Here is a 27,195-nt window from a genome sequence, read left to right as displayed (position 1 = left end):
TCATTTATATATACCACCGCATTTAAAAAAAAAAAAGACTTTGTGAGTGGCTTTATTTAAAAAAAAATCAAACTGAAACATGGTTATTGTGAACAATAACCACTAACAGTGTTAGAAAACATGACTCTGGTCTGTGTTTTTTGTGTTTTGTTGTAATGTGGAATCGGAACAATGCACATCCCACATTTTATATTATGGTCTTTTTCCATAATATATAGGCAACACTATATTATATTAATCTCTTTCCTCTAATTACATGCAAATGATGACAATGTGAAATTTTTTGAGAGTCTTATAAATTCTCTTAAAATAGAAAATCAAGAAAACACATTGACTCAAGTATTCACCAGTGGTGGCTGGTTCATAGGGGGCGCTGCCCTCCCTGAGGTGGAGGTGGGGGAAAAAAATCTATAAATTGTCTAAAAACAAATTGTATTGGCCTGATTGTCTTAATAGTATGTCCCTAAATGGAATATAAATTATTTCCCCCAACTAGCTCTCATGAATTCCTACAGGTTCTTGTCAGTTGTCTTTTTGGGTACTGTTGATATTACCTTAGAAATGCAGCTAAATGGCCAATCGTGTGTGGTTGCTAGGGAAAAACTAATAAACATTTAGCCACTCTGCATAGCTGAATTTAATGTCTTTGGGGACTCAGACTCTTGCCTCCAGCATGTTAGAAGATGGCTGAAAGTTTTGAGTCACTATGGTAATAAAGTTGATAGTGGCGATGATGGCAGTCGAGGGAAAGCTTAGACCGAATTCTCCACATTGCATAACAGCGCAGAGGATTTTCCAGACGGCTGGTAAGTTACAGCTTCTGTTCCTCTGTGTTTTATTATTTTTAGCTGACATATCACTCTGCTCTTTCTTGTTGTTTACTTTTTCTGTTCATCAGCTGCTGTCATTTATTCATTGCTGATTATCAGTTATGAACATTTCTGTGATTTCTTTGATACTTATGGTGCTCTGGTTAGCATAATGCTAATGCTGCTCTAGATAAACGTGGCTAATATTTCTTTTTTTTTATTGCGATGCCCTTGTTGCCCTCTTTGGGTTTCTGCTGCTGTTATGATGTTAATATCTGGTTGATGTGATGTTTTCTGTGCTTTTGTTCAAGTAGGAGCTGAAGCCCCGTTTGCTTACTCAGATCTATAAACATTCATATTTGTAAGATTTTGGCAAACACCTGATTGTCAGATAAATCCTGGGAGTTGCTTGGTGCTGTGGTTCCAGCAGAATTTGAAATCTTTTGGATTAAATGTTACTAACTGTGATTATTTCATCCCATTTCAGTGTGTTTTAGTTCTGCTGCTTAGTGTCACGAGTTGATTCTCTTCTGTTTTAATAGAACTTGGCCTGTTTTTTGTCAGAGTTAAACTAGTTTGATATTTTTCACAGTTTTGAGTTTGATTTGGAATTAGCTGTCAACTTTTATTTAACGATGAAATGTGGTATATTCTGCTAGTTACTGAACAAACCTTTTACTTTTAGCTAATCTAACCCTCCGTGTTATTTTCCCAGGTGAATCTTAAGTACATTTTTATTACTTTTACCAGTTTCAATTTACTTCAGTGAACTTTGCGAGCTTTTCAGTCACTACCAGATGAGTAACAACAAAAAAGCCTGCGCAATAATCCCACTTTATAAAACGGCATTTAAAGGAAATCCATCCATACTATGCATGTGTGTAGATGCATAGATATATCTCCATATTCATAGATGTTCCTGCCATGTTGGAAAAGCTCTGCTGACAGATATTAGTGCTGTCAATCGATTAAAGAATTTAATTGGATTAATCACACTGTAGGGCTGTGACTAATCACAGTTAACTTTGTAAGCTTGAAATGTAAAAATGCATATTGTTCTGAAAATGTTAAAGTACATTTTCCGTTGTCTCAAACCAAACATCTGAGTTTTCCAGGTTTTTTATTCAGGACGGTTTAAGAGAAGTCACTGTTTCAAATGTAATTAGAAATGTCAACTATGAACTGGTTGTGCTTCAGTGAAAGGATAATTCATCATTGCAGTAAGTACATAATACCTTGGTTTTATCCAAAAACCAGTGTTTTGCCACTGAGTACACCAGCCTGACTCTCAGCATTGGAGTGCCTGGCTGTGCACTTCCTCGTTTTAGGAACTCTGCATGGATATGCAGTACATATATAAGATGAATACTGAGCATTTGCAAGTTTTTGGGTTTTTTTACAAATAGTTTTGTTGAATACTTTGACAGAGGAAATCAGTCCCAAGCATTGATAGAGACCCAGTCTGTCAGTCTGACCAGTTGGTCAGGGATGTAGAGAGTTACAGTCTTCAACCAGAAGTGGAATGAAATTAGTGGAAGTCTTTACATAGTTAGTGACTTAAGGTGTTGCTAAAATAATGAGTAATGAAACTGTTTACAAAACTGACAAATGATTGGGGCATTTATTTGCAAAACTTGGATCCTTCAGTGTTTACTGCAAGTTTGATCAAATCATTTATGCTGATTGGTGAGTGAATTTTTTTTTGCTTATTTTTTGAGGTAGCAGCATGAAAACATGTGACTTAAAAAAATCTCAGAATGAAGAAGGATGGGTCTGAATATACATGTATGTGCTGCTTTGTAAGTTTAAATTCATCTGGAAAGCACCAATTGTTACATTCTTCTGCAAAAAATACTGATTTTTACAAATATGTTGTCTGTTCATTTTCTAATAATTAGTGTTAGTCATTTGTTGAAGATACAAAGATACTTGAAAATGCAAAATTAGTTTGTTTCTCAGATCCTAGAAGATTATAGCTATTTTCCCATCCAATTATCATGTGAATTTTAAAAATGTTGCAGAAGAGAAAAAGTCAATTAGGTAGTTTGAAGCAAATCAACCAGGCCACACAAAGTGTAAATCCATTAGATTGTGATGTTATACGTTGCAGTAATAAAAAATAATAAAAAAAGCGATGCAAAAGATTTTGAACTTTTTCAGAGTTCCATGTCTCCAGTAAGGAGAGGGCATCTTACCCAGCGGTTGCACTGGACTTTTTCGTTGTCTGTCATTTTGATAGACATGACCAAAAAAACAAAAACAAGTCATATCCTGTTTTCAGATTTTTGCCAGTTCAGGCCAAGATTATTTGCTTTATGTTAAGGTCGGGCTTCTGTGGTACAATTATTAAGCCTACAATAAACAGAGAAAACCAAAAGAGAGTGCATGATAAAATTGTGTTCATCTATTTAGTCTAAATAGAATAGACAGCTTAGCCCGTTGAGGAGGGAAAGAAACTGAGGTGCAGATGTTCATTAGATTGTAAGAATAAACACAGCTCTACTAAAAGCTAAAACGAGAAGAATTTGCGCTGCTTACTTTATTGGTGGTCTAAAAATGAAAGCAGTAAAAGCTTAATTCAAATATCATGTTGGGTACCCCGCTTCCACCACATCCTCTTGACAGATTAGCTGAGCACAAAGCGTAGTCTGCTTGTTTGGTATCCTCTGTGTTTTCCTTGAAATGTCTCCACAACAAGGGTTTCCAAAAATGTTCCATCTTGTTGATGGTTTTTTCTAAACGGTGACAGAAAAATCTGACAACCATTTGACATTTGATGGATTACACACACCTGACCACTTAGTTGAAACATGCAGACAGTTTCAATTTCATGTACAGAGAACTTTGCAGAGGTCACTAAATCACTCAATGTAAGAAAAACTTCCATCCGAGTTTCATCTCTGATCTAGAGAGCTGACTGTGGCGCATTGAAGAGTTATGGACAAGAGACTTAAGAGTGCGTCTGGCGCTGCTAAACTACAGTGTTTGTGGGATCAGGTAACGTTCAGACAATCTTGCCAACTTCTGATTGTTGGGATTGGTGAAGTGCTGCCTTTCAAAACTTTGTCACCGCAGAGGAAAAAGTTTGAAGTATTCAACTTGATGATGACATGATGTGGATTATCTGTTCAGGTTGTTGAATATTAATTAAACAGAAAATGAAATGCAAATACATGTCATTATTATAATTTTAAGAATAGTGGAAAAATAGATTATGATAAGGATGTTTCTTGACACCATTAGTCAAAAAGCCAGATATTGAAAGAGTCTAAAGTGCTTAAATCTACAGACATTTTCATCCCCTCCAGCCATCTAACTTCTCCTTTTTATTTTTTGGAAGATCAGCAAATAACCTATTAGTGTATACTGCCACCACCTGGTATGAAGTGTGGCTTAGCCTTTGATTTGCACCGCAGAGCAGCTCAGGGGAAAATCCAGCAGAAAAGTGGTTTTGGTTTGCAGTATCGTCTTGCTTTTACGAGTATGATCACTTGACGCTGGTGTCGGCCCAAAGGAATATAATTCAAATGTTATGGGGAAACGTCCCCAACATTATTGCAATGTCCGTGTTCATGAATGGTGGTAGGATTGAGATGGAAATAGATGAATTTCGGGCATCATTTGCAGTAATTTAGTCATTGCTTCAGTTGTTTTGAAGAAATTACACAGAACAATTGAGTAACACTTTACTCTGCAAATACAACTGATTGAAAAAAAAAAAAAAACTCCATATGCTACTTTAACCATGTATTTGCTGTCAATGTATCACTTCTGTATCAGTCCACTTATTTCTTGAGAAAAAATAATCATAAAGAATCTGTTAAAGCATAAATGTTAAAACTTTGATTGTAAGTAATGACAGATATGTCTTCTGCACTGAATGCTTCATGAAAATAAATAAAAAAAACTGCTAACATACATACATGGTACTGCCAAAAGAAACTGATTTAACCACATAGAAAAAGGAATATAATTGATTTTTTTTGGCATCAATTCTAAATTTCAAAAAAGTGCACATTTACAGGCCATATTTCTTTACAAGGCTGCATTGGCGTCCATTTGTTTGAACTGTTGCAACAAAAATGTCATGGATTCAGATCCTAGTCGAGGGGTTTTCTGCATGGAGCTCGCATGTTCTCCCTGTACATGCAGGGGTGGGTTCTGGGTGCTCCTGCTTTCTCCCATAGTCCAAAAACTGTTTTCTTAATTGTTGCTAATTTTGCCCTACGGGGTGTGGGTGTGTGTGCGTGCAGTTGTTTGTAATACCTTGTAGGGACCATTTTCCTGATACCTACTACATTGTGGGGACCTATTGCTCCTTGTGGGGAGTGAAGCCTGGTCCCCACAAGAGGAAATTATGTTTTTGGGTCAGGGGTCCGATTTAGGACTAAGGTGTGAATTGAGTTTTGGTTAGGGTTCGGGTTAGGTATGTAATGAGTAGGGTTAGGATAAGGGTAAGGGTTAGGTTTAGGCTGGAGGAATGAATGGAAGTCAATGGAAAGTCCCCACAAAGATAGCCACACAAATTGCGTGTTTGTGTGTTCAACCCAGGGAGCCAGACACTTTTTTTCTATCTGACTACTGCTACTTTACTACCACATGGTACAACATAGTTCTGTATCCCCGCTAAGAGTTAATAGTTCACTGTAACCCTCTAAATATGAAGCCTTGTCTAACTGCATTGTTCCTCTGAAAGCAAATATCTTTCAGACATTATTTTATTTTATATGTCTATGTACAGTGGTGTGGAAAAGTTTTCCATATTCCTGATTTCCTATTTTTTGCATGTTTGTCATGCTGCAGAGTTTCAGAACATCAAACCAATTTAGATATTAGCTCATAATCATTGAAACGCTGACCAGCATATTTGATGTGTATTTGTGTGTTTGATAATGGCACTCGACAAAATGTTGTTTGTTACTGAGGTTTTATATTTGTGTTTATTTGCTATACAAATAAACATGATCGATTTATTGTGAAGGGAGTCTAAAAATTTATTTCAAGTGGCATTAAAAAAAAAGGAAAGTCTTGAATTGAACTTTTCTTTAGCTGCAGGAATGCTGTTCTTCAGAATTTGTGGACGACAGCAGGATTCATAGTTTCATTTATTACAGTACATCTTTCTGATCCTGAAGCAGCAGGACAGCCCTAGACCATCACACCACCCCCATATTTTAAAACCAATTTAGATATTGTCTGTTGTTCGTTTTATGCAACGCAGAGTTGCTTTTATGGCAGATGTAATGGACACAGACCTTCCAAAGAGTTCCTCTTTTTGTCTCATTACTCCACGGAATGTTTTTCTAGAGGTTTTGAGGATCATCAAAATGTGTTTTTGAAGAATTGAAATGATCCTTAATCTTCTTTTTGGCCAGCAGTGGTTTTTGTTAAGGAACTCTTGCCATGCATTCTGTTTTTGCCCAGTCTCTTTCTTATGGCAGAAGCATGACCTCTGACTTTAACTGAGCCAAGTGAGGCCTGCAGTTGTTTGGATGTTGTTGAGAAGCTTTTTGTGATCTCTCGGATAATTATCCAACCTTATCAGAGAGGTTGGGTAATTTTGGTCGGCCAACCTAGTGGGAAGCTACCGTGTTTTCACCATGTGTGGATAACATCTCTTTGGAGTCCCAAATCTTTAGAAGTAGTGTAGTTAACCCTTTCCAGACTGTAGATCTCAATTACTTTCATTCTTATTTGTTCCGGAATTTCTTTGGATCTCTGCATGATGTCTAGTTTTTGTGACCGCAGAGGAAAAAGTTGATAAGTTGCATAAGTATGTATAATGTTAATAAAGCAACTGAGATCGCATATCATCACTGGGAACAATTAATTTATGACTATGTGGTTCTATGATCCTCCCAGGCTTGTAAACATTATATAATCTGTAGTGAGTCAATGACATGTTGTCCTGTATGAGCCAAACGCAGCAGTACAGAAAGTAAAGTATGTGCAGACTGCGAGTGAGGATGTTTCAACTTGAAATCCCTTTAGTTTGCTTTATCACTGGAAGCAAACCACTACTGAGTGTACTATACTTCCAAGCGAACCAAAACCCACATTTTCAGGCAGACCAAAGTCCAGTTGTTTGGTCTGCATGAGAGTTCGGATGCACTTTCACAACTTACCAAATGATGCAGGCAATCCAAGGTCCAGTGGTTGTGCGTTCAAAGCAGCATAAACTGCTCCCCTGTGAAACGTATATCCAGACTGTCACAGAAAAAACAGCCCCAAATGAACTGCGATTGTCTTCCAACCATTTCTCTTTCTAAACTTTTACTAGCCAGGTCAAACCTCACTTTGCTCTGTAATGTCACCTATTACATTTACATTTTGTTCTTCAGAATCATTCATTTTAAAAGTATGTTGAAAATTTGCCTTAACACTTCTTTCTTTATCTCAAATTTTTTGTTTTTCTTCTTTATTCTACATTCTTTGTTTTCTCTCTGCTTTATTGTCTTCCTCCCATCCTCTCACCTTTCCACTCCACACGTCCCTATCCATTCAGGTTGTGAGTCAGCGGTTCCCACAGAACAGCATAGGTGCAGTGGGTAGTGCCATGTTCCTACGTTTCATCAACCCGGCTATTGTGTCTCCCTATGAGGCTGGCATCTTGGATAAAAAGCCGCTGCCCAGAGTGGAACGAGGTCTTAAGCTCATGTCCAAGGTAAGCCAAGAAAGCAAGATGTCTCTTTGGAGGGGCTGACATAAAAGCAATGAAATAATACAGTGAGAGTCTTACCACTGCATTCGCAAGAACATTATGCTATGGTGTAATCCTGCTCAATTTTTACATGATCACTCATACTACTAAATAATGTGACTGCAATCAGACTTATGTGTGAACACGTCATTTTGTGACGTGTCCTCAAAATGACCCACAGCTGCAAAAGGACAACAAACACGTCATACAACACCACACACTTTACAGCACTAATAACTGATGACATCGTCTATGGATTAATTTTTAAAGTCTTTCAGAACTGACAGTGTTGTCACAAGATCATAATAAGAGGAAAAAGGGTAATGGCAATAGCCTTTCGTGGTGCACAGGCTGCAACTGGTCTGTTTGGATCTGTAGTCAGAACTAGGAGTGGTGGACTTGTGATATGATGTGCGTTATTGACACAAACTCCTTTAAGTATTTTATAATTATAGCTTTCAGCCATGGTTGTCATCCAGATTTACTGCTTCTGATTTATTCTTATGCACAATTATGATGCGTGTCTCACATCTGATGAAAGTACCAACTTTGAATTTACCCCGACTGTATCTGAATAAAAACTGATTTCAGGTTGATTTTTCAGGCTGAAGTTCAGCCTCTCGTCTTGCTTAAGCCCAGGCAAAATGGACTTGAAAGTTTTCCCAATGTAAGGCTAGATTTAAGGGAGTTGGCTATGTGATTGAATGTCTTGAACCTAGTCTTTTGAATGTGCATTGGAATTGGATGAAGGCAACCCGTGTGATGATGCATTTATGTGTAATCAGTACAAGTAGATAGAATAATGCAAGTCATTTTAAAGTCCTTCCATATGTATTTGTGTTTTTCTTTTAGATTCTGCAGAGTATTGCAAACCATGTCCTGTTTACGAAAGAAGAACATATGAGGCCTTTTAATGACTTTGTTAAAAGCAACTTTGATTCAGCAAGAAGGTAAGAGATTATACCTTTCTTTTAAACAGAGCATGAGCAAACCAGGAAGACATTTTTGGAAGATCTTTTTTTTAATACAGAATTACTAATCCTACCCTAACAGAACCCAAATATTGATTACTTAGCAAGCATTGTCCATTAGACTGTGTTTGAACTCTCAACTGTCACCCCCAAAATGCTTATTGCAAGTTAATGGGTCCATGAAGATACCTGAGCCTATATAACAATTAAGGGGTTAAACTAAAATCACAAAAACTAATGTTTCTAGGGTTAGGGTTGCAGGACACACAGAAACCTGCAGAACTTCACCCAAAGTCACAGAAATTCTGATGTGGGAATAAAAAATTCTCCGCACTTTAGAAAGATTTACTCAGTATTTTTCATCACTGCTCATCTTTGTTTTCCCTCTCTTCAGTCTACTCAAATCTCTACCTTGTTCTCCCCCACATATTTGTTGTGCATTGAGCTACAGAGAAAAACATTTTATGTGATGTGATATTTTAATCAGATTTTTTTCAGTGTTGTTATATTTACTAATTGTTACAGTCACAAGGTTTCAATTCATGACACTTTCTGGTGTGTGAAAGGATTTAAACTATGACAAGAATCAAAAGCTCACAAAAAGTCTTAAGCTACAACAACACAATGTCGATGTAAATACATTTGGATTTTATGAACTTATTAGTCAATTTACATATTATGACTTGATGCTGAAGTGAGCATCAACACACCAAACCTGAGTTAAAGAATTAAAGTGCCTGATTAGCTGTAATGTCTGCTGCAGGTTTTTCTTGGACATTGCCTCCGACTCTCCACCCAGTGACTCAGTCAACCACAGTTTGTCATTCATCAGTGATGGTAATGTGTTGGCCCTCCACCGCTTGCTGTGGAACAACCAGGAGAGGATTGGGCAGTACCTCTCCAGTAACAGGTCAGGGTCAGCCCATTATTGTTTGTAATCTCAAATGAGAAATATGTTCTAATAAGATGCTTACCTGAGACATCATTTTTGAAATAATTCCAGAGACCACAAGGCAGTTGGCAGGCGACCTTTTGACAAGATGGCCACCCTCCTTGCCTACCTTGGACCCCCGGAGCACAAGCCTGTGGCCGACACTCACTGGTCTAGTCTCAACCTGACCAGCTCCAAATTTGAGGAGTTCATGACCAGGTACAGTAATTAACTTACAGTGTTTACTGTATCTTTATTTGTTCATGAAGTGTTGTACTTCACAGACACTGAAACTTTCATGAAGAGAAAAGTCAAAATTACAGGGAAGACATAAATAAATAGCTATATGCAATATTGTCACTCTGTAACGGAAAAATGAACAGGGTCCAAGTTTTACTGAATAACCTTAGTTTAGCAGGTGACGTGTCCTATAGTTTTGGGCCTGCGTCTCAGACATCAACTTTAACATTTCTGGCACTTCTGATTAAAACTTTATTAACAACACATTTTTGATAAAATTTTAAGGGAGACAAGACATTTTTTAATATTTCTGTTCTAGTAATTTATATTCTTTGAGTACATGTCCTATTTTCAAGGAATTACTTTATATGTTTAAAACATGCCTGTGGTTTGATTCTCCTGTCTGTGTGTTTAGCCAGGTCTAATGAAAGTAAACAACAAAGAAAAACTCAATTCTACTAATCTGTCTTAATATTGGATGAAACTTTAAATACATTATCTGTACTCCTACAAATAATGTACCAAGCACAGAACAAACTGGTGGAGAAGTAAATGTGCCTAAAGCAATCTAGCTATAAAATATAGCTAATGTACAATGTCTTAAGTAATTTTAATCTGATTACTGGATTGAAACAACTTTGTGTGTTATCTGGTCAGTAACGCGCCAGATTAGAGTGGCACGTTACTGACATTATTGGAGGCTGACTGGACAGTCTCCCTCAGGACTTCTTGTAGAGAACAGCATTCATGGCTCCTGAACCAAACACCACCATTTCCTGTTCACTGCATCAACTCTGAACCAGTTTTTCAGAAATGTTTCTGCTCTGCCAGTGAAGTGCGCAGCGGTGTGCAGCAAAGACACATGCAGTACGGGGTCTCTAGTGTATAATAAAAAAAAATTAAATTCAAATCCAAATCATTTCAAAATAAAAGTAAGCAACGCTTAGCCTGGTTAACTACAGTTAACCAGCAACGCTTAACTACAGTTTGCAAAGAAAGTGACTAATCCTAACCCCTATATTTTCTATTTCACAGGCACCAGGTTCATGAAAAGGAGGAGTTTAAAGCCTTAAAGACACTTAACATATTCTACCAAGCAGGCACCTCTAAGACTGGCAACCCCGTGTTCTACTATGTGGCTCGCAGGTAAGATCATTCACTGTTGGTCTTTATAGAAGGAAATCATTTTTTTTTTAAGGCTTGCTACTAACGTGATGTAGTATTTGTGTGTGACCACTAACGGTAATAATGCAAACACAGGACAACAGACAATTTTGTAATGCAATTCAATGTAAACATATTAACTAGCATACATTTCTTAGTATCCAAAGCAATCAACATATACACGAATAAACTAAACTACCAAACAGAGAGTCTCACTTGAGCATCAGCCTGCAGTCTCTGACCCAGAAAAAGTTGGGCTAACCTAGAACTGCAAGCAGTTATAATGGGTTCCTTGCCCGACCCGACAGATCCCCGACTTGGATCCTCGCACGAGTCGACAGTCAGGAGTTTTTCAGGACGGTTTTTGGTCCCTACAAGTTTTAAATGCAGAACAGTCCTGAAAATGTGCTGTAGCACCTAATGTGACTTTTGAGTTTTGGTTGTGAGGAAAGCATCATGCTCCATAGGCCATCTTAAAAAGCTTCCTTGTGGAGGTTTTCTTGTTCTTCTTCTCTATTATGGCAGATCACAAGCAACTTTCAGGTGCATACTGCCATCTACTGTACATGAGTGTGCAGCAACATTACTTTACATCCGTTAAATTCTATTTTTTTTATTTTGTATCATGAAGATAAATAAATATAGCTTTCCTTAACCTATAAATATCCTCTAAGTATCCTTCAGTTCCCAATATTCCTTTAAGACTCCATTCCTGCCCTGTCTTCTTTACTATTTTTCTCAGTCTCTCCCTTTCAGGCTCATATATTTTACAATCCATCAATATATATTCTACATTTTCTTTCTCTCAACATCCTTCACTATATTCACTATTTTTCCTCCCAACTAACAATTGTATTTTATATAAACATCTTCCTTTCTTATCTTTATTCCATATTTTTCTGCCACATTTTTGTTTCTTTACTCTTAATAATTGATTTCCCTTTCTCAAAAGGAATAGTAAGTGTTGTTGCCTTCTCTAAAGCCTTTTTAGCTTATTCATCTGCCTTTTCATTGGCTTTTACTCCTTCTTGTGATGGTACCTAACAAAACCAAATATCAATCCCTGTGTAATCGAAACAAACTCTGCTGAATTACTGTGCTATCATTTCCTTTTCCCATAATAATCTCTCTTATTGCTTTGGAATGTGTGGACACCACCATCCTGTCTGGTTGAACCTCCTCTACCAACTGCAAGCTTATTATGACAGCCACCATTTCAGCTGTGAAAACAGATTTTTGGTTTGATTATTGTTTGGAAAACTATATTTTAAACTTTGGAATAAACATTTCTATTCCCACACATCCTTCTGTGTTCTTAGAACCATCTGAATATACTTTAAGGTAATTAGAATTTGAGTTTCTTAAACGTACATCAGTCCTTACCCCTGTTTCATTTATATCCCAATCATTTTTTATTTTAAGAAGTCTCATGTCTGTACTTACTTCAGTTTTGCTCCATCATGTGGCCAGATAGGATGACTGCACTATTTAGGCAATGTGATTGTCCTTTATTCTATGGATTTTTATATGTTCAAAAATTCCAAAGTTGTAGTTTGCAGTAAAAATTAGAAAACTTTACCAAATAACCAAACTTGCTTGTCATTTATGCTGAATTTTTTAATGCCGTCCTGTTGAAGTATAAATGCATAAAACAATTTTACACATCGAGAGCACTCAGTGTCAAAGTCCGATCTGCTGTTCTTCACACAAAGAAGCACAGAGTCTTAACAAACTTTGCAGAATGACTAGGACTGATATGTTCCATACAACTGTGGGCAATTTAGTTATGATCGTCAAAGGATCGTGAAAGATACAGATATTTGTGTTAAAAGACAAACTAGCAAAAAAATGTGATGGATATGAATATATGTTTATACATAGAGTGTACAAAATGTGGAGAATAATTCAAGGAAAGCATCCTGAAAATTTGAGCTCATTTGGATTTTTTCTTTTAAAGAAATTTTTTAAGGTTTAGAGGTCAGATTAAGCATTGGGCTGAATGTTCTGTTATGGACTTTTTACCTACTACTTTGTGTGGGAAATGTTTTCGTGGTTTTTGGTGTTGATTCCTCCTGATACACTTGAAAGTAATTTCTGCTCTAGTGACTCATTCAGATGTTGTCCGTTGGTTGCCATGGCAACGCGTCTGAGTGTAGTATAAAGCCGACAGAGTGGGGAAAAGCAGAACATTAAGGTTTTGAATTGTTCTTCACCTGTTTTCGGTGTTATTTTCCCTTTGCTGTGGCACACTGCAGCCGCTGTAATTTCTTATAGTTCAATAAATGATAAACACTGCACTAATATTTGTAGAACATGGCAGTATTTATCACAAGTATTAAATAGGATGAAATATTTCATAAAGTAAAGTAGTTGGGTAAAACTATGGCTTTTACAGCAGCAATTATGTAAAATTTAATTATAAAAGATTAATTTGCTCTCCCTTGCATCTTGACAAATTGACAGAAACCAAACTGATTACTGTTACATTTGAATCAGAATAATTCAGACTCTCTCTCCGCAGTGCAGGATGGTTGTTTACAACACAGGGAGTTTCTAGTAAGCTTAATAGCATCCAACTGGCGTGTTACATACAACATTGGCGTTTGGGTAACATTTCAATGGTCAATAGAGTGCACGCCTCCTGGAAACAATCGTTTCTCAGTAGTAGAGAGCCCAAGTCATCTGTATGTAGCAAACAGCAGAGTACAAGGGGCTGGATTTTACCAGGATGGGTCGGCTGCCCTTTTCTCCTTAAAACTGATGTTGGCAAGTTTTCTGGGGAAACCTGGTATGCCTAAGGTTTTTGTAAAAGCATTTGTATTTGCTTATGTGTATTTCTAGATACACTATATGTTTTTTTTTATTCTTCTGCTTTTCACTTATGCTGCTGTTATTTTGTATTGTCCACTTTCGGCTGTGACGATGCAAATTTCCCACTTGTGGAATAATATAGGTTTATCCTATCATGTATTGCAGACATAAGTCTGCTGAAACCTTTTTCATTGAAAATATTGTCAAAGTTTCTAACTTTACACAGCACTATGAAAGAAAAACAAATGTTGTTTTGTTTTTATTTTGTCTTTTGGCTCATCAATAGACCCTAATTTTAGTCATGCATCAAATATTACACTATAGCGATGATTGCAACCAAACTCGACAAAGGAATCCAAGAAGAACTCGTGTTACATTGTAATATCGCTATAATTCTTGTGGTTCTGCTTCCAGTTTGTATTAATCTTGTTGGAAATCTTACAAAAACGAATGATCTCAATAGACTTAGTTTATTTCCCACACAAGGAATGACAGGATCATGCATTTGTGTTCTAACTATTGAATTGCAAACGTAATTACTAACATTTGTAGGCATCATATGGCACTCCACATATAAGCATAAGGGTAATGTGGTGTCTAATTTGGTGCGTCAAGCGCCTTTAGTTCAGTACATGCTGAGTGCTATTGTTAGAACAAAAATATTTAGAAGCACCATTTCAATCTGAGCAAATACCTTTTGACTTTTGCTCTGGGAGTTGGCCATCTTGGGCTTTACAGTGGAAGACAGCAGGTGTTCTGTTGTGCTTGTGAGCTTGGAGATGCTGTGAAAACCTGTAGAGGTCCACATCCCCAACCCAGACTTATGCTGGGAAGGATTTGTCTCAGAAGCTGAAGTCACCATGACAATGCTTGCAGTGAACATGTCATCATATTCTTCTCCTCTATTGTTCATAGTTGACTCTGTGAGTGGAGCAGAATCCAGGTGTCTCTCCTTTGTTGCCAAATGGCTTTGTCCACAGACTGGTGTTGTGTAACAGGGACACCCCAGCACAGTCGCATGAGTTTGCTCTGCCCATCTAAGGATTCTTGTTATGTTGTCTTCTTTCTCACAAGCCCAGGGATTATCTCCAAGCGTGATTGTTTTCAGTGCTCTCAGTTTATCAAATATTCCTTCAGGCAGTACTGAGAAGTGGTTAGCATGCAAATACAATTTAACCAGCTTTGGAAGCCGATCCAAAGAGCCAGGCAGAATCTGAACCAAATAGTTAAATGACAAATCAATAATTTCCAAGTTATGAGGCATGTTTGTGGGCACAGTCCAAAATCTGTTGTGACTGAGGTTGAGAGATGTAACACTAAGGAGAGTGTTGTTGATGAAAACTATTCTCTCCAGTTCGTTATGCGACAGATCCAGCAGTTTAAGGTTCCAGTGGTAAGCTGTATCTCTCTTGTCGAGCCAACGTAGACGGTTCCACGCTGCTTTGATGTCCCATAGAGACCGTGGCAAGACAGACGGCAGGCTTTCCAGGTGGTTGTAGGAGAGATCCAGGGTTCGCAGGTGATCATAGCGGCTTAGCTGACCACCAAGATCCTTCAAGCTGTCGGAAAAGACTAGTTTTATCAACTAGTTTCCTGTACATAAAATTAAACAATCAGCTATCTTTTGAAAGCATTCGTGTCGAAATTAATTTGTAAACACTACAGGTGTTCAGCAATAACTGAAACAGATCAATTTATCATCTCTGAATATGTTATTTGTATACTGTGGAATGACAATACTTGTTTTTTATCACTCTGATTTCCATCTGACAACTCATGTTAGCCTTAATCTTGGCACTCCTCGAAAAAAATACAATTTGAATCGTTCTGCGTTTGCTTCTTGACCTCTGGCTCAAGATGTTGAGTAAAGTATCTAAAATAAGACGTGTCAGAGGTGAAGTGTAGCATTACAGCTACTTACCTGTTAAACGAGAGGTTGAGAAAACGGATGTTGTGCTGCAGGCCATGTGGCAGCTTGGTTAGGCTTTTTAAAGAACAGTCCACGTCACGGTGACCCCCACTACAAGAGCACATAGACGGACAGACGGACAAGACCCAGCCTCCCAAAAGCCCACAGAGCAGCACAAGGAACAGGGAGGACGTCAGCATGGTGAGGCCTCTAAAGAAACAAAAGTTAGACATATTTATCAAGTTTTTAGAAGAATTAGAAGAAATGGTTTAAAACCAGTTATGTGTAGAAATGTTTAATTGCATTACAATTTTAGTTGTCAAATTTGTAAGCAAAGGCTTCATTTGACATTTTATTTTGCAAAAATTTCCTCATTTCTGTCTTATCTGTCAAGGTGGGATGCTGAGTGAACATTCATGAGACATAATATGAATTATTTTTATTTTAGCAAACATGGGCAATGAAACAGAGTGAACAATAGCTAAGGGGTCTGAATACTTTTTGTACCCACTGTACTCATATAGATTCAGCACACATTGAGTGAAATATTTCAAGCTATTATTTCTTATAGTTGTGATGATTATGGCTTAGAGATAATTGAAAACTCAAGATTTAGTCTCCTAAAAAATGTAAATACTACATACGGTAAATAAAAGAGAACATTTGAAACAGAAAGGTTAGGGTTCTGAAAGTATGTCCATTTAAATGCCCTGTACACTTGCTTTGGGCCCTGTGCATGAATCCCTGCAACAATGCTGCCCGCCATGCAGTGGATCAACCTGTGGTTCTGCTGAGGTCAAAGGACAGGTTGCACTGATAGCAACCATCAGGTCATCTGCATCGTTGGGTAAAATGTATCTCATCTTCTCCTAAACAACACCTCATAGCATCTCTATGGTGCTAAAGGTCAGGGATGTCTGCTGGCCAATCAAAAACAGGAACACCAAGGCCACTGAACCAGCTCTTGGTACCTTTGGCAGTGTGGGCTGGTACCAAGTCCTGCTGGGAAACAAAATCAGCAGCTTGTCAGCAGAGGGAAGTATGTAGTGCTCTAGAAATTCCTGGTAGATGGCTGCTTTGACTTTGGATGTTAGAAAACACAGTGGACCAGAACCAACATGGCTCCCCAAACCATCACTGACTGTGGGAACTTTACACTGGACTTAAAGCTGCAGTACGAAGTAAACCATCTCTGCATGATTCCTCCCCCTCAAAACTTGAGGAATTAACAGTTTTCCTGTAATAATGTTTGGTTGATTCTCTGCCGTTAGCACAACTGCAGCACACTGGCAATCTTCACCTTTTTGCAGATTATCTGCCTCATATTCTACAATCAGGACATAGTGGAAATTTAAACAAATAGGTAAAAAATATCCTACTAGTGTGGATTCTGTGTCTCTACACTTTCTGATTTCAAAATGAAATGCAGAACTTATATTAATCTGAAAATAGTACTCTGGACCACTAAGGTTCTTTTTCTCCTTAAAAAGAAGATTTGTTGCTTATTCCAGCATTCTTAACTGTACATCCATCCATTTCCTCATGTAGTTGCTGCTGGATTCACATTTAAAACCTGACTACTGTAGAAATATGTGCCATGCAGTCACAGTTAAGTTTAGTATTGACTTTAAAATGAGCAACACATTTTTTTTCCCTGTTATTATGACTCATATCTTACTTGCACTAAGCCAAAGGAAATGTTGATAGAGACATCTACACTTCCTCTTGCAAACTCATTGTAAAGCCTCACATAAAGTTTGAAATACAATTAAACTAGCTTTTATTTTTATTTTTTATTTTTGCCCAGCTGCTTCCTTGTTAAAGGCTCAGTGTGTTTTATCTCTACAAAAGGCTGTTTGACTTGCACATAAAAACAAGACGCCATGTAGTGTTGACACTGTTTCCTCCTGTCTGTGTGGACATTTACAAGATAGATAACTGCAAGAATAAATAAAAGTTTGAGCAGTTTATTTTGTATCATCATAAAGTTTTTTCTGACACTTTATCACAAACTACAGCTTCAAGGAATAATTGATTTCTGCCCAGACACATTGATGTTCATATTACTAAATTATTTCTTATAGTTGTGGTGATTATGGCTTACAGATAGTTAACAACAACAAAAAAAATCAGTTAGTTAGCAATGCATATTTCATATAAAAAAATTTTTGGCACTCACATTAGAGCAAAAGGCAGTTGGCTGATTTTCAGACCTTTGCTGAGGCTAATCATAGGCCGATCACTGTAGCAAATTCTGCTGGATAATAAAATGTCCCAGAAGTTATGGTGATGAACAATGATATTGTTGTTTTGATGTAATCTTCCAGTAATATGATGGTATTGGCAAAATAATGCAAGAATGTTTTCTCAAAGATCAATTAACCTTAAATTCTAATGAACATTTAAACACTGGAACTGGAAAACATTTTAAATATTCAAATTAAATAATCAAAACAACAACAATAAAATGAATTATGAAGTTTCTGTAACCAAAATTGTCCTTCAATAAAGGGCTATCCTTTTGCATATCCATTTGTTTTTCTTTTGTGTCCTTTTTCTTAACACTTATTAGTATACATCACTTAGTTTTGGTTTGGGATATAAATTTCCCACAAACTGTGAAGTATTGCATTGAGATTTAAATACAGTACCTGCACAAGCTAGTGCATAATTTGAAGGGAGAGGAAAGACGATTGATGGCTTTCATCATTTTCCTCATGTCAATACTTATGCTGGGCAATATATTTTAGAAAAATGTTTGAATTGTGATTTGTTTAGTTGGCCTTCTCTCCTGCTTCATTATGAAACTGAGAGTTATGCCTGAGTGTCTTGGACGAAGCGAGCGTACATTATAACTTTTTGCCATCATATCCTGTCGCCTGACAGCTTTTTGGAAGTATATTTCACTCCCCCCATCTCATAACTAAGACATAATTATATATATGCAATAAGACCAAAGTTAGACTTGGCCAATTACCACAAGTCAAGTCGCTTGTATGTGGTGGCAATTTAAATTCTGCTTCTGGGAAACGGCTCAGCCACTAAAAATACTGCAGTGCAACAAAAATATTTAGAGAAGTAATTTCAGAAACTAACACATTATTTTTTTATATATATCCTTCCTACATAGTTATATACATATATATAGAGAGAGATTCTATCTTAGTTTCATTTTTGACAGGCAGGAAATGACTTTTCTCATTTTCTCTGCTCAAGATCAAGACATTTGCTAAAAAAAAAACTGCTTGCAGTTTTTAACCTGAGTTCAGCAATTTACAACATGAGCCATCGATCCTATGCATAAAATGAGTCGTCTGTTACTGGTATCATGCCAGGATCACTCACCTTGTAATTTCAGTATTAGCACCATCTCTCCTCATCTCTGGTCATTAACTCCTCAAGCTCCACTCGTCTTCCTTTGTGCATTTTAATATGACAAAGCCAAGCATTTTTTCTGGGCTCCTGTGAATGTAGTGATGTGTCTTTGTAAATGCTACGTGTTAGTCCCGGCTTCTGCCCGGCTCACTGTTATGCAGGGAGATCCAGGTTGCAGTGCAATATGTGGTGGTGAGGGAGAGAAAGAAAGAGGGAGAAGAAATGCAGCAAAGAGCCAGTCCACTCGGCCTTTGATGAGGCAAGCACAATCTGTGTGCTCGATAGGAGCAACCCTTTTTTTCACAACGCTGCATTTTCAGTTTTCTTTAGGGTGATCTTTATTTATTTATTTATTGTAAACTAATTTCAGAGACCTGTTGAGCTGGATTTCTGTTATTCTTTTTCTCTGTCAAAAGTTCTTCCCTTTCTGTTGCTATGGTCCTAAACTGATCTATCTCTCTTTATTTGGACAAGCATAATGAGGTAAGAAATGTAAATGCTAGAGCAGAGAACTCGGGCTGGACTTGTTTGTCTTTTTTGCTTTCCAGAATTTGAAGTTACATCTCAGGTGGTTTGTCCCACTGTATTCCCATTGTTCCTCCTGTCTGTTCTTTCCTGCTGACTGAGTGGCTCAGCCTCTGGTTGCCCACCAGTATTATGCTGTGCATAATTTAGGGTTGAACAATTAAAATTGCGTTTTTCTCTGGAGGTTTTGCAAACCAATGAAATATAAAAAACAATCATAAGCCTACATTGATCATGATGGCACAACAGCTTATAGATATGTTGCTCTTAGATAGACTGACTGCATCTTTTGATGCAGTATAAAAATAACTATTCAGTACATATACAAAGTGTAAAAAAAATAGAAAATACACGGCAAATATTATGGTATTGTGTATTGTAGTTCTGACATCACTGTAATAGTAGACGTTATGTTCCCTCAATTCTTATAGCTTCTTAAATTTAATCAACATAAGGGAAATAAACTGTGAATTGAATATCAGACTAAAGAGTTTAATTATACAGAAAACATGTGCTATAGTAATTACCCCTCAGAAGTACAGTATAGTCTTATTGCACTCAGATTGACAGACTCATTTCCAGCTGCCAGAAGATGTGCTGATATGCAAATCTTAAAGGGATTATTTCTGGCAAATGAATAACTTTTGTACTGGTAAAATATATCCGTAAACTCCAGTGTATGAAGTAAGAAAAATGTTGTCCTCTTCTCTTTGTTTTTCTGTGAAGCAGATTTAAGATGAGTGAGTAATTTACTGCTGTTTTTTGTGGTTTGGGCACAATTTGGTCAAGAACAAATCGATGTTTCGTTCTTGACCAGAATTCCAACAGTAAGAAGAAAGAAAAAGGATGACGATGATAACGTCATTTTATTTCCAACATTAAAAACAAATGTCAACTTAGAGAAATAATGACAAACAAATAGGAATAGTAACCAAATACAGAAATTAAACTTTAACACTTGGTTTGAAAAGGCATAGGAAAACACCAACGTTTATTAAATCTTAGCTCCAACTAACTCATCCAGTTTCTTGTCCATTTCAGTCTTGAATAAAGGATCCAAATACTTCCCAAGCTATAAATATGTTTTCATGCAATTTGATCTCCATGTCACAAATATTCACTTTACACTTTCAAAGAAATTATTTACACAAATACTTCATTAGACTCTAGTCTACAGCATCTGCATAATCAACATACTCCTGTGAGATGGCAGTACAACTTCAAAACAACCAAAAACTATTTTCTGTTCTTTATAATGCGATATACATACATAACACATGCACTCATTTAAAATCACCCAACAACATGCCAATGGAAGCCCATTTTGCACCTAAAACGCTTTCATTCATATGTATTTGCACTAGTCGTTTTTAAAAGTGTATTGAAATTTACACAGCGTAAAGTACTGTTGCAAATTATTATAATTTTTGTCCATGCTTTGTTTCCTTAAACAAAATTAAATTAAACAAAATGTAATCTTGTTTTCTAAAATTTTCTTCTCCCCTAAGCCTCTTCTTTGGGAGAAGTTTTTTGTTATTATTTTCTGCCAACTGTTGTTTTGCTCCATACATAATTTGACCATTTTTGAATTGAATACAATCCATAAATTTGATCAGGTTTCACTTTTTAAAAAATAAGTTTGTGTGCTCTAGATAACCCACCTTATAAATTATCCATCTTTCTCTTTTTCATAGAATTGAATAGATCAAAGCAAGTGGACTAACACATGCCTGAACTAATTTTTTAAGCGTGAAAACTGGTCAGGGAAATTCGGTTGGATGATCCCAATACCACATTGCCATTGTTAGCTTCCCCATCCAGTAGTGGCGAAGGACCTGCCCAGCTAGTAGTCGTCTGCTCCTTCTGAAGTCTATGTTTGCGGATGTATATGAGCAGATTTAATGGATGGATGGACATTCATTTTCCCACATTGACAAATAAAGCATCCACCTATCTATCATATTGAACAACCATTTCAACATTTCAAAACACAGCGGACTCTAAACAGAGCTCTGACAAAGAAGCATTTGTGTTGCACTTTATTATAAAACACCTTGAAGTGGTTAAAGAAGAAATGCCTGATTCAAAAACTCCATATTTAGTTTTCTAGGTCCTAAAATCTAAACTCGTTTGTGATATCCTGCTTATTGAGTTTATATTTCCTTGCATATGGTCTCATGAATGTGTTCTGAAGATCTTTTGTTCACAGTGCATTCTGTATTACTGTGTGGAGAGCAAATCAAGCATGTGGCATGTCGGCAACATTGTATCTTGCTGTGTGTTCCTCTTACAACACTTCCTTCTGCTTTTCATTAAAGTGCAAGATAGATCTAAACATACGGAGTTGCATTTTGTACTATCCAAATAAATTCCCCAAGACAAAAAGATTCAGATAATTTCTGATAGCCATATTTTTTGATTTTGTAGGTTTAGTTTCTGTGTGCTGATGTGATCATAATGATCCAGGTAATAGCTGTATTAATGTTGATTAAGGAACACGGTACAAACTTTCACAGTGCCCCAAAATCCAGTCTCAGACAGAACATTAACTGCATACTGCTTTCAGATTAATAAGAGGCCTTATGACCATGTATGGCCACCTTTTGTTTTTCCGCGAAAGCTGAAAACTCCAAATACCAGAACGACTGTGTCTGAGGACAACTGCTGGTTCACTAAAGAGATCTCTGTGGCAGACATTACAGCTATCTCTTCAGTTTCACTTCCAGTGTTCTCTTCTAGAACAGCAGCTGCAAACTATTTTTCCTGTGCATCATTTCCATCGATAGCTTGACCAAAGGTGCTTCCTTGGTGTTTTTCTTCTAATGTGGCGCTTGACGTAATATCTGTCATCTCATTTGTTTCTGGAAGTAAAGAGAATGTCTTTGAAAGTCTTTGAGGCAGAAAACTGGTCAGGGAAATTCGGTTGGATGATCCCAATACCACATTGCCATTGTTAGCTTCCCCATCCAGTAGTGGCGAAGGACCTGCCCAGCTAGTAGTCGTCTGCTCCTTCTGAAGTCTATGTTTGCGGATGTATATGAGCAGAAATCCCACAATCATCAGTGACAGCATTGAACCTATTATTGCTGCCACAACTTTGCTGTCTTGTGAACCTTTTTTCTCTGCCTTGTCAATGATTGACGTCTCTGAGGTGGAGGGTTGGGATGTGTCACCACCTGGAACTCGCTTGGTACTTTTAGATTTTCTTTCTTCAGACTTGATAGATGTGGTTTTCGTATGAATGGCCATCAATGTGGATGAAGGTATAAATGAGGAGGTCACTTCATTTAACTTGGTCTGTGAGGCTGATATTCTCTGTGTGCCGCGGTTTTGTGTAATGTTGCTTAGCATCGGGGGTGCTGTTGAATTGTTGATTCGCTGGCTTGTCTGACTAGTCAGAATCGTTGTTATGGATTTCTGAACGTTAGACTTAACAGTTGGTGTATTTGATGAACTGGTGGGAGTTGATGCTCTCTCAGTATTTACTGAAAGTATTCCTGGAAGCGTCATCTGACTTGTGTGCAGTGAAGGAGTAGAGATTCTTGGGTCCTCTGGTGTTTTCCCATCAACACTGGTAGTTGTTGTAGTGTTGACGGACGGGATTTCTGACAGCTGTTCTAAAGTTGATGGCTGTCGTGTTGCCAACTGGGTGTTTTGGGTCATTTTGCCTGTTGTCACATCTGTGGTGATGATTTGCAGCTCAGATTTTACTGTGCTGATTGCTGCCATTGGCAGAAAAAGAATGAAGGTAAAGCTGGTCATTTTGGCCTCGGATCTTCTGTTACACGCCCCTGGTGCTTCACACTAAAACAGACGGAGACCCAGATTCATTGTCAATGACTTCTCATACATAAATAACCAACACAAAGAATTGTAACTTGATATGCTTCATACATAATAAGAAGTTTTTTTCTTATTGTTGATCCCAGGTTCATATCTTACAGTAATTACCTAGGAGAATGATAAATTACAATTTTTTAAAAATGTATTACATTTTTCCATATACTAATATATATAATACATGGTGCTAACAGGTCTTTCTGAGATCTTTGATCTCAATGAGACAACCTCCATAAATAAAAAAAAACAAACAAAAAAACATTACAAAGCATACGGAAGCAGAAGGGAAACGTATTTAATTAACACATTCTTTAAGCTGCTTCCGTGTTTTACAAAAAGAAACACAGAAGCAGCTCACACTGCATGTGAGCTGTACTTATCTTTGTAGCCTTTGTTTTAAAGATTTTAAAATCATTTGGTTGACATTGTAATTTAGCAAGTTTGAAAGTTAAATCCGTTGACATGTTTGCTGGATTTCATATGTCCAGTAATCCAAGGTGAATTGTGACAGATTTGGAACTCGAGCACATCATACTCTGTATACAAAGCAACCTTATTTTTTCTTAAACTAAAGTTATATTTGACCTCAGTGATGGCTTCCAGCAAATGCAAGTCAACCGTAGGTCATCAATACTCTCTCAAACATCACTGATCCTCATGCAAACACCTTGATGAAAATTAGGTTTAACTGTATATAAATTGAGTTTTACTGTATTCATAAGATCACATTGCATCTTGAACATCTTCTCTAGAAACAGCCATTGAACATGAACCTAATTTTTAAGACAATAAAAAGTACTTTAGGTTCAGAAACTTTTACTTACCTGTGACTCTACAAGGATAACCCGGGTTTGTTGTCAAGATGTATTAATAGTTCGAATATTAACCTGTTAGGCTTAACATATAATGTTGACTGAAAAAAGCAGGAACTAAGAGCAGAAAATAACCCCACCTTTTTGAGATGTTGAAACCAACGCTTTCCTCACTGACAGGAAATGAGACATTTCAAACTGACAACCATGTGTGCTCTCCAACTATTTTGCTAAACACTAGATAGATGTAAAGTTGATGTAAGACAAAAGTTGTGTCATTTCATCTAAGACAAAACTTCAAATTTAGAAGCTAAATTCTGAAGAGAATTGAACTTCTCTTTAGTTTCCTGTCAAAGACTATTCCAGTTACTTTCTGTCAAAACTAATGTAAGAATTCCCCATTAAAATAGTTAAAATAACTGATTACAGTAGTTAAATAAAGCAATACACTCATAAAACATCTGCAGCATTTTTTTTGCAGATGTTTAAGGACTTCAGCCTTTATAGAAGTATAAGGTAATGTTAATTAGAGGATGTACATCAGTATTGTCGTCCAGGTCTGTTTCATTAGTTGATTTTTTTAATGATTCTGCTGAGCCACATTTCAAAAGCAATGTCTGGTTTTCATGGTAGTACACTTTTATTTGAAACTTGTCATTTTCAAGTTATTTTGGTGAACATTATGGGCTTTTTGGTCATTGATAGAGGGGTACCAAAACTTTTGTTCACAAGTACCTACTTGGAAGTTCTGGTTGAACATCTGTATAACTCTATAGATCATCAGTTTCACATCATCTGCATTTTAAGAACTGCTTTGACTGCACATAAGATCAGCTGTGTCCCATCTTGATTAGATTTCTAGGATTTTTTTAAAAATTTATTTTTGTTTGTTGTTGCACAGCTGCAGCTTAGTAAGAGAGTACTTATGTTCTGGTAAGTCCAATCCTACATGTGGACATGTTGATAACAGATCCAGAAGAAGGCCAGACGTATAGCTGGAGATCCCCAGGCAATATACTGTTTATTGTGCTTCTTTCTGGAGAGCGGTACAGGAACTTAAAAACACACACCACCAGACTTTGAGACAGCTCTTTCCCTAGAACTGAAACTTTTTCTGCCCCAGTGTGGGAAAAATTTCAGCTGAAAGAAACAAATACAATCATCGGTTGATGACATAAAACTATAACTTGCGCTTTTCTATACATCCCACCTCAAATTAGTGCTTCTAAGTTCTACATGTGACTGGCACATATTATTCTCTGCACTTGTGAAGAGAATAACCAACTGAAATTTCTTTGTGTGAACACACAAGGACCAAAAAACATTTTTTGATTCTTGGCTAGACTGCAATACCTGTGTGATTATTAATAGGGGGGCACCTATTTATCGGCACCGATTTCCTTAATCTTGGGAGATCAGTGATTGGCCAATGCTTAAATATGGAAGTGATATTATCCACCGATCTTATCTACCTCAACAAATGTCTAAAAATCAACTGCTTTCCTCTTCTGCTCTCCGATTAGAGGTATGACTGACAGACTGGCCCACCAGGTCATGTCTGGACGTTTGCAGTTAACAATAGTCACCCCACTGTTGCCAACTCGGCGACTGAATTGCTATATTTAGCAACATTTCAGAGAAAACTATTGCTATGAGCCAAAATTGGAATTGGCAGGTCAGGGCTTTTAAAGATAGGTAATCGGCTGTTGGCCAGGAAACTACAATTGGTGCACTCTTAATTATTTATGTGCTATGTTTTTCTTTTTTCATACAGAAGATGTAAAGACCACACATTATCCAGAGTCTATGTGTGCTATGAACTCAAAGCAAAAAGATTGCAAGGCTTTTTTAAAAATGATTTATTTATCACAAATCATATCATTATTGTGACATTCACCAATATTATTTCATATCTCAAGTTTTTCTAATTTGGTACCGATCCCCAAACTTTCCATTGATCCATACCGTTACCCTTTTACCCTGGAGACTTCAAAAAAAAAAAAGCGCTATCTGAAGAGAATGCATGTTATATTATTGTCTCCTGAACTGTTGATATTTTGTCACGTTTTAGTCACAAACCTTATTTTATTAGGATTTATTTGAGAACCAGACAAAGTACTGCATAATTGTGAAGTGGCATGAATGCTTCCACAAGGAACTGCATAAGTGTGTTTGAAAAAGTATGAATAAGAGTTACACTCTAAAGCACTTATTGACTGTCAGATGAGGTTAAAGGTCACTTTACAAACAGGATGTTCTGTTATGAACACAGGAAAAATGTGTTGTTTTCTTCCACAATCTCATGAAGTTTTTGATTAAAATTGCACACATTGGGATGTCAAAATAATTCTTCCTAATTTGGCCTGGATGAACTCTGTTCTAACTGAAATCTTAAAATATTCTTTCAGATTTCTCATATTTTATGAACATGAGTATCTCACATACTTATTTCTTTGTTTTCAGTATTTTCTTTTTCCTTTATTTGTTTAATTGATAGTGACCAAAAGTAGTTCTGTAGCATCATACAGCTCAAACATCAAACTTTGCTTTGTGTATAAACACTTTTTTCATATTTGAACTTGAATCTGTTAGTGAAAAAACTATTTTGACACAGCTAAACTTTTTCAAAAACTGTACAATTTATAATCTCAGTGTTGGTTTATTGGTTTCTTTTTAAATTTAAATCAATCATAAATTCTAAAGGTAATCCCAATTTTTTAATATCTAAGTAGCCTTACGTTTTACAATAACTTTAGTTTCTAAAAAAAATAAGAATAAAGACAACATAACAAATTTGGTATGCTTAGACAGGAGTGAGTTACCATTTTATACAACAAGAGGCATGTCTTCCAAATCCTTGGGGACCTCCAAACAGGAATCCTTAGAACTGGAGCTCTGGATCTGAAAGACTCTTTCTTCAGGTTCAGTAGAAGTTGTTTTCCCTTCATCAAGTCCTGCCCAAGCTTCCTTCTTAGCCTCCTGTATGTCAGTCGTACCGTCTGTTCTCACCTCCTCTAGCATAACAGTAGTATCACACGGGCCAACCAGCCCTTCTATCTCTGTTTGATCTGCTTCCCAGTAGTGAGTACCACTTATGTCCGTGTTAGA

The 27,195-nt window shown here is 36.9% G+C and overlaps 3 protein-coding genes across 5 annotated transcripts in view; 1 reads left to right on the top strand and 2 right to left on the bottom strand.

The window, feature by feature from the left end:
- The window catches only part of nf1 (neurofibromin 1), an 81,779-nt gene that overhangs the window by 30,377 nt on the left and 24,207 nt on the right, over nt 1-27,195 (top strand). For all 3 annotated transcript variants that reach the window (XM_023351450.1, XM_023351451.1, XM_023351449.1), the window contains 5 exons: nt 7,315-7,473; nt 8,362-8,459; nt 9,244-9,390; nt 9,484-9,630; nt 10,687-10,797. In XM_023351450.1, coding sequence (XP_023207218.1) covers nt 7,315-7,473; nt 8,362-8,459; nt 9,244-9,390; nt 9,484-9,630; nt 10,687-10,797 — 662 coding nt within the window. The remainder of the gene's footprint in view (nt 1-7,314; nt 7,474-8,361; nt 8,460-9,243; nt 9,391-9,483; nt 9,631-10,686; nt 10,798-27,195) is intronic.
- On the bottom strand, nt 14,025-18,992 carry omg (oligodendrocyte myelin glycoprotein). The gene is made up of 3 exons (XM_005807484.2): nt 18,881-18,992; nt 15,548-15,745; nt 14,025-15,185 (listed from the first exon to the last, which is right to left on the bottom strand). Exons 1-3 carry the CDS (start codon nt 18,913-18,915, stop codon nt 14,252-14,254), a joined length of 1,167 nt encoding a protein of 388 aa, XP_005807541.1. The 5' UTR covers nt 18,916-18,992; the 3' UTR covers nt 14,025-14,251.
- Nucleotides 20,232-24,407, bottom strand: evi2b (ecotropic viral integration site 2B). The gene is made up of 2 exons (XM_023351452.1): nt 24,100-24,407; nt 20,232-23,239 (listed from the first exon to the last, which is right to left on the bottom strand). The coding sequence occupies exon 2, from the start codon at nt 23,195-23,197 to the stop codon at nt 22,190-22,192; it is 1,008 nt and encodes a 335-aa protein (XP_023207220.1). The 5' UTR covers nt 23,198-23,239; nt 24,100-24,407; the 3' UTR covers nt 20,232-22,189.

This window comes from Xiphophorus maculatus, chromosome 18 (genome assembly GCF_002775205.1).
Source record: "Xiphophorus maculatus strain JP 163 A chromosome 18, X_maculatus-5.0-male, whole genome shotgun sequence".
NCBI classification, from domain to species: Eukaryota; Metazoa; Chordata; class Actinopteri; order Cyprinodontiformes; family Poeciliidae; genus Xiphophorus; species Xiphophorus maculatus.
This window is presented reverse-complemented; position numbering and strand designations above follow the sequence as displayed.

Bases quoted from the DNA above. Each gene is read 5' to 3' on its own strand.
- omg (XM_005807484.2), bottom strand. From the start codon at position 18,915: ATGAGGAGAGATGGTGCTAATACTGAAATTACAAG. The intron at 15,746-18,880 runs GTGAGTGATCCT...TTGTTTCTTTAG, and splicing joins GCTAATACTGAAATTACAAG to AGGCCTCACCATGCTGACGT. The intron at 15,186-15,547 runs GTAAGTAGCTGT...CTTTTCCGACAG, and splicing joins CTCAACCTCTCGTTTAACAG to CTTGAAGGATCTTGGTGGTC.
- evi2b (XM_023351452.1), bottom strand. From the start codon at position 23,197: ATGACCAGCTTTACCTTCATTCTTTTTCTGCCAATGGCAGCAATCAGC.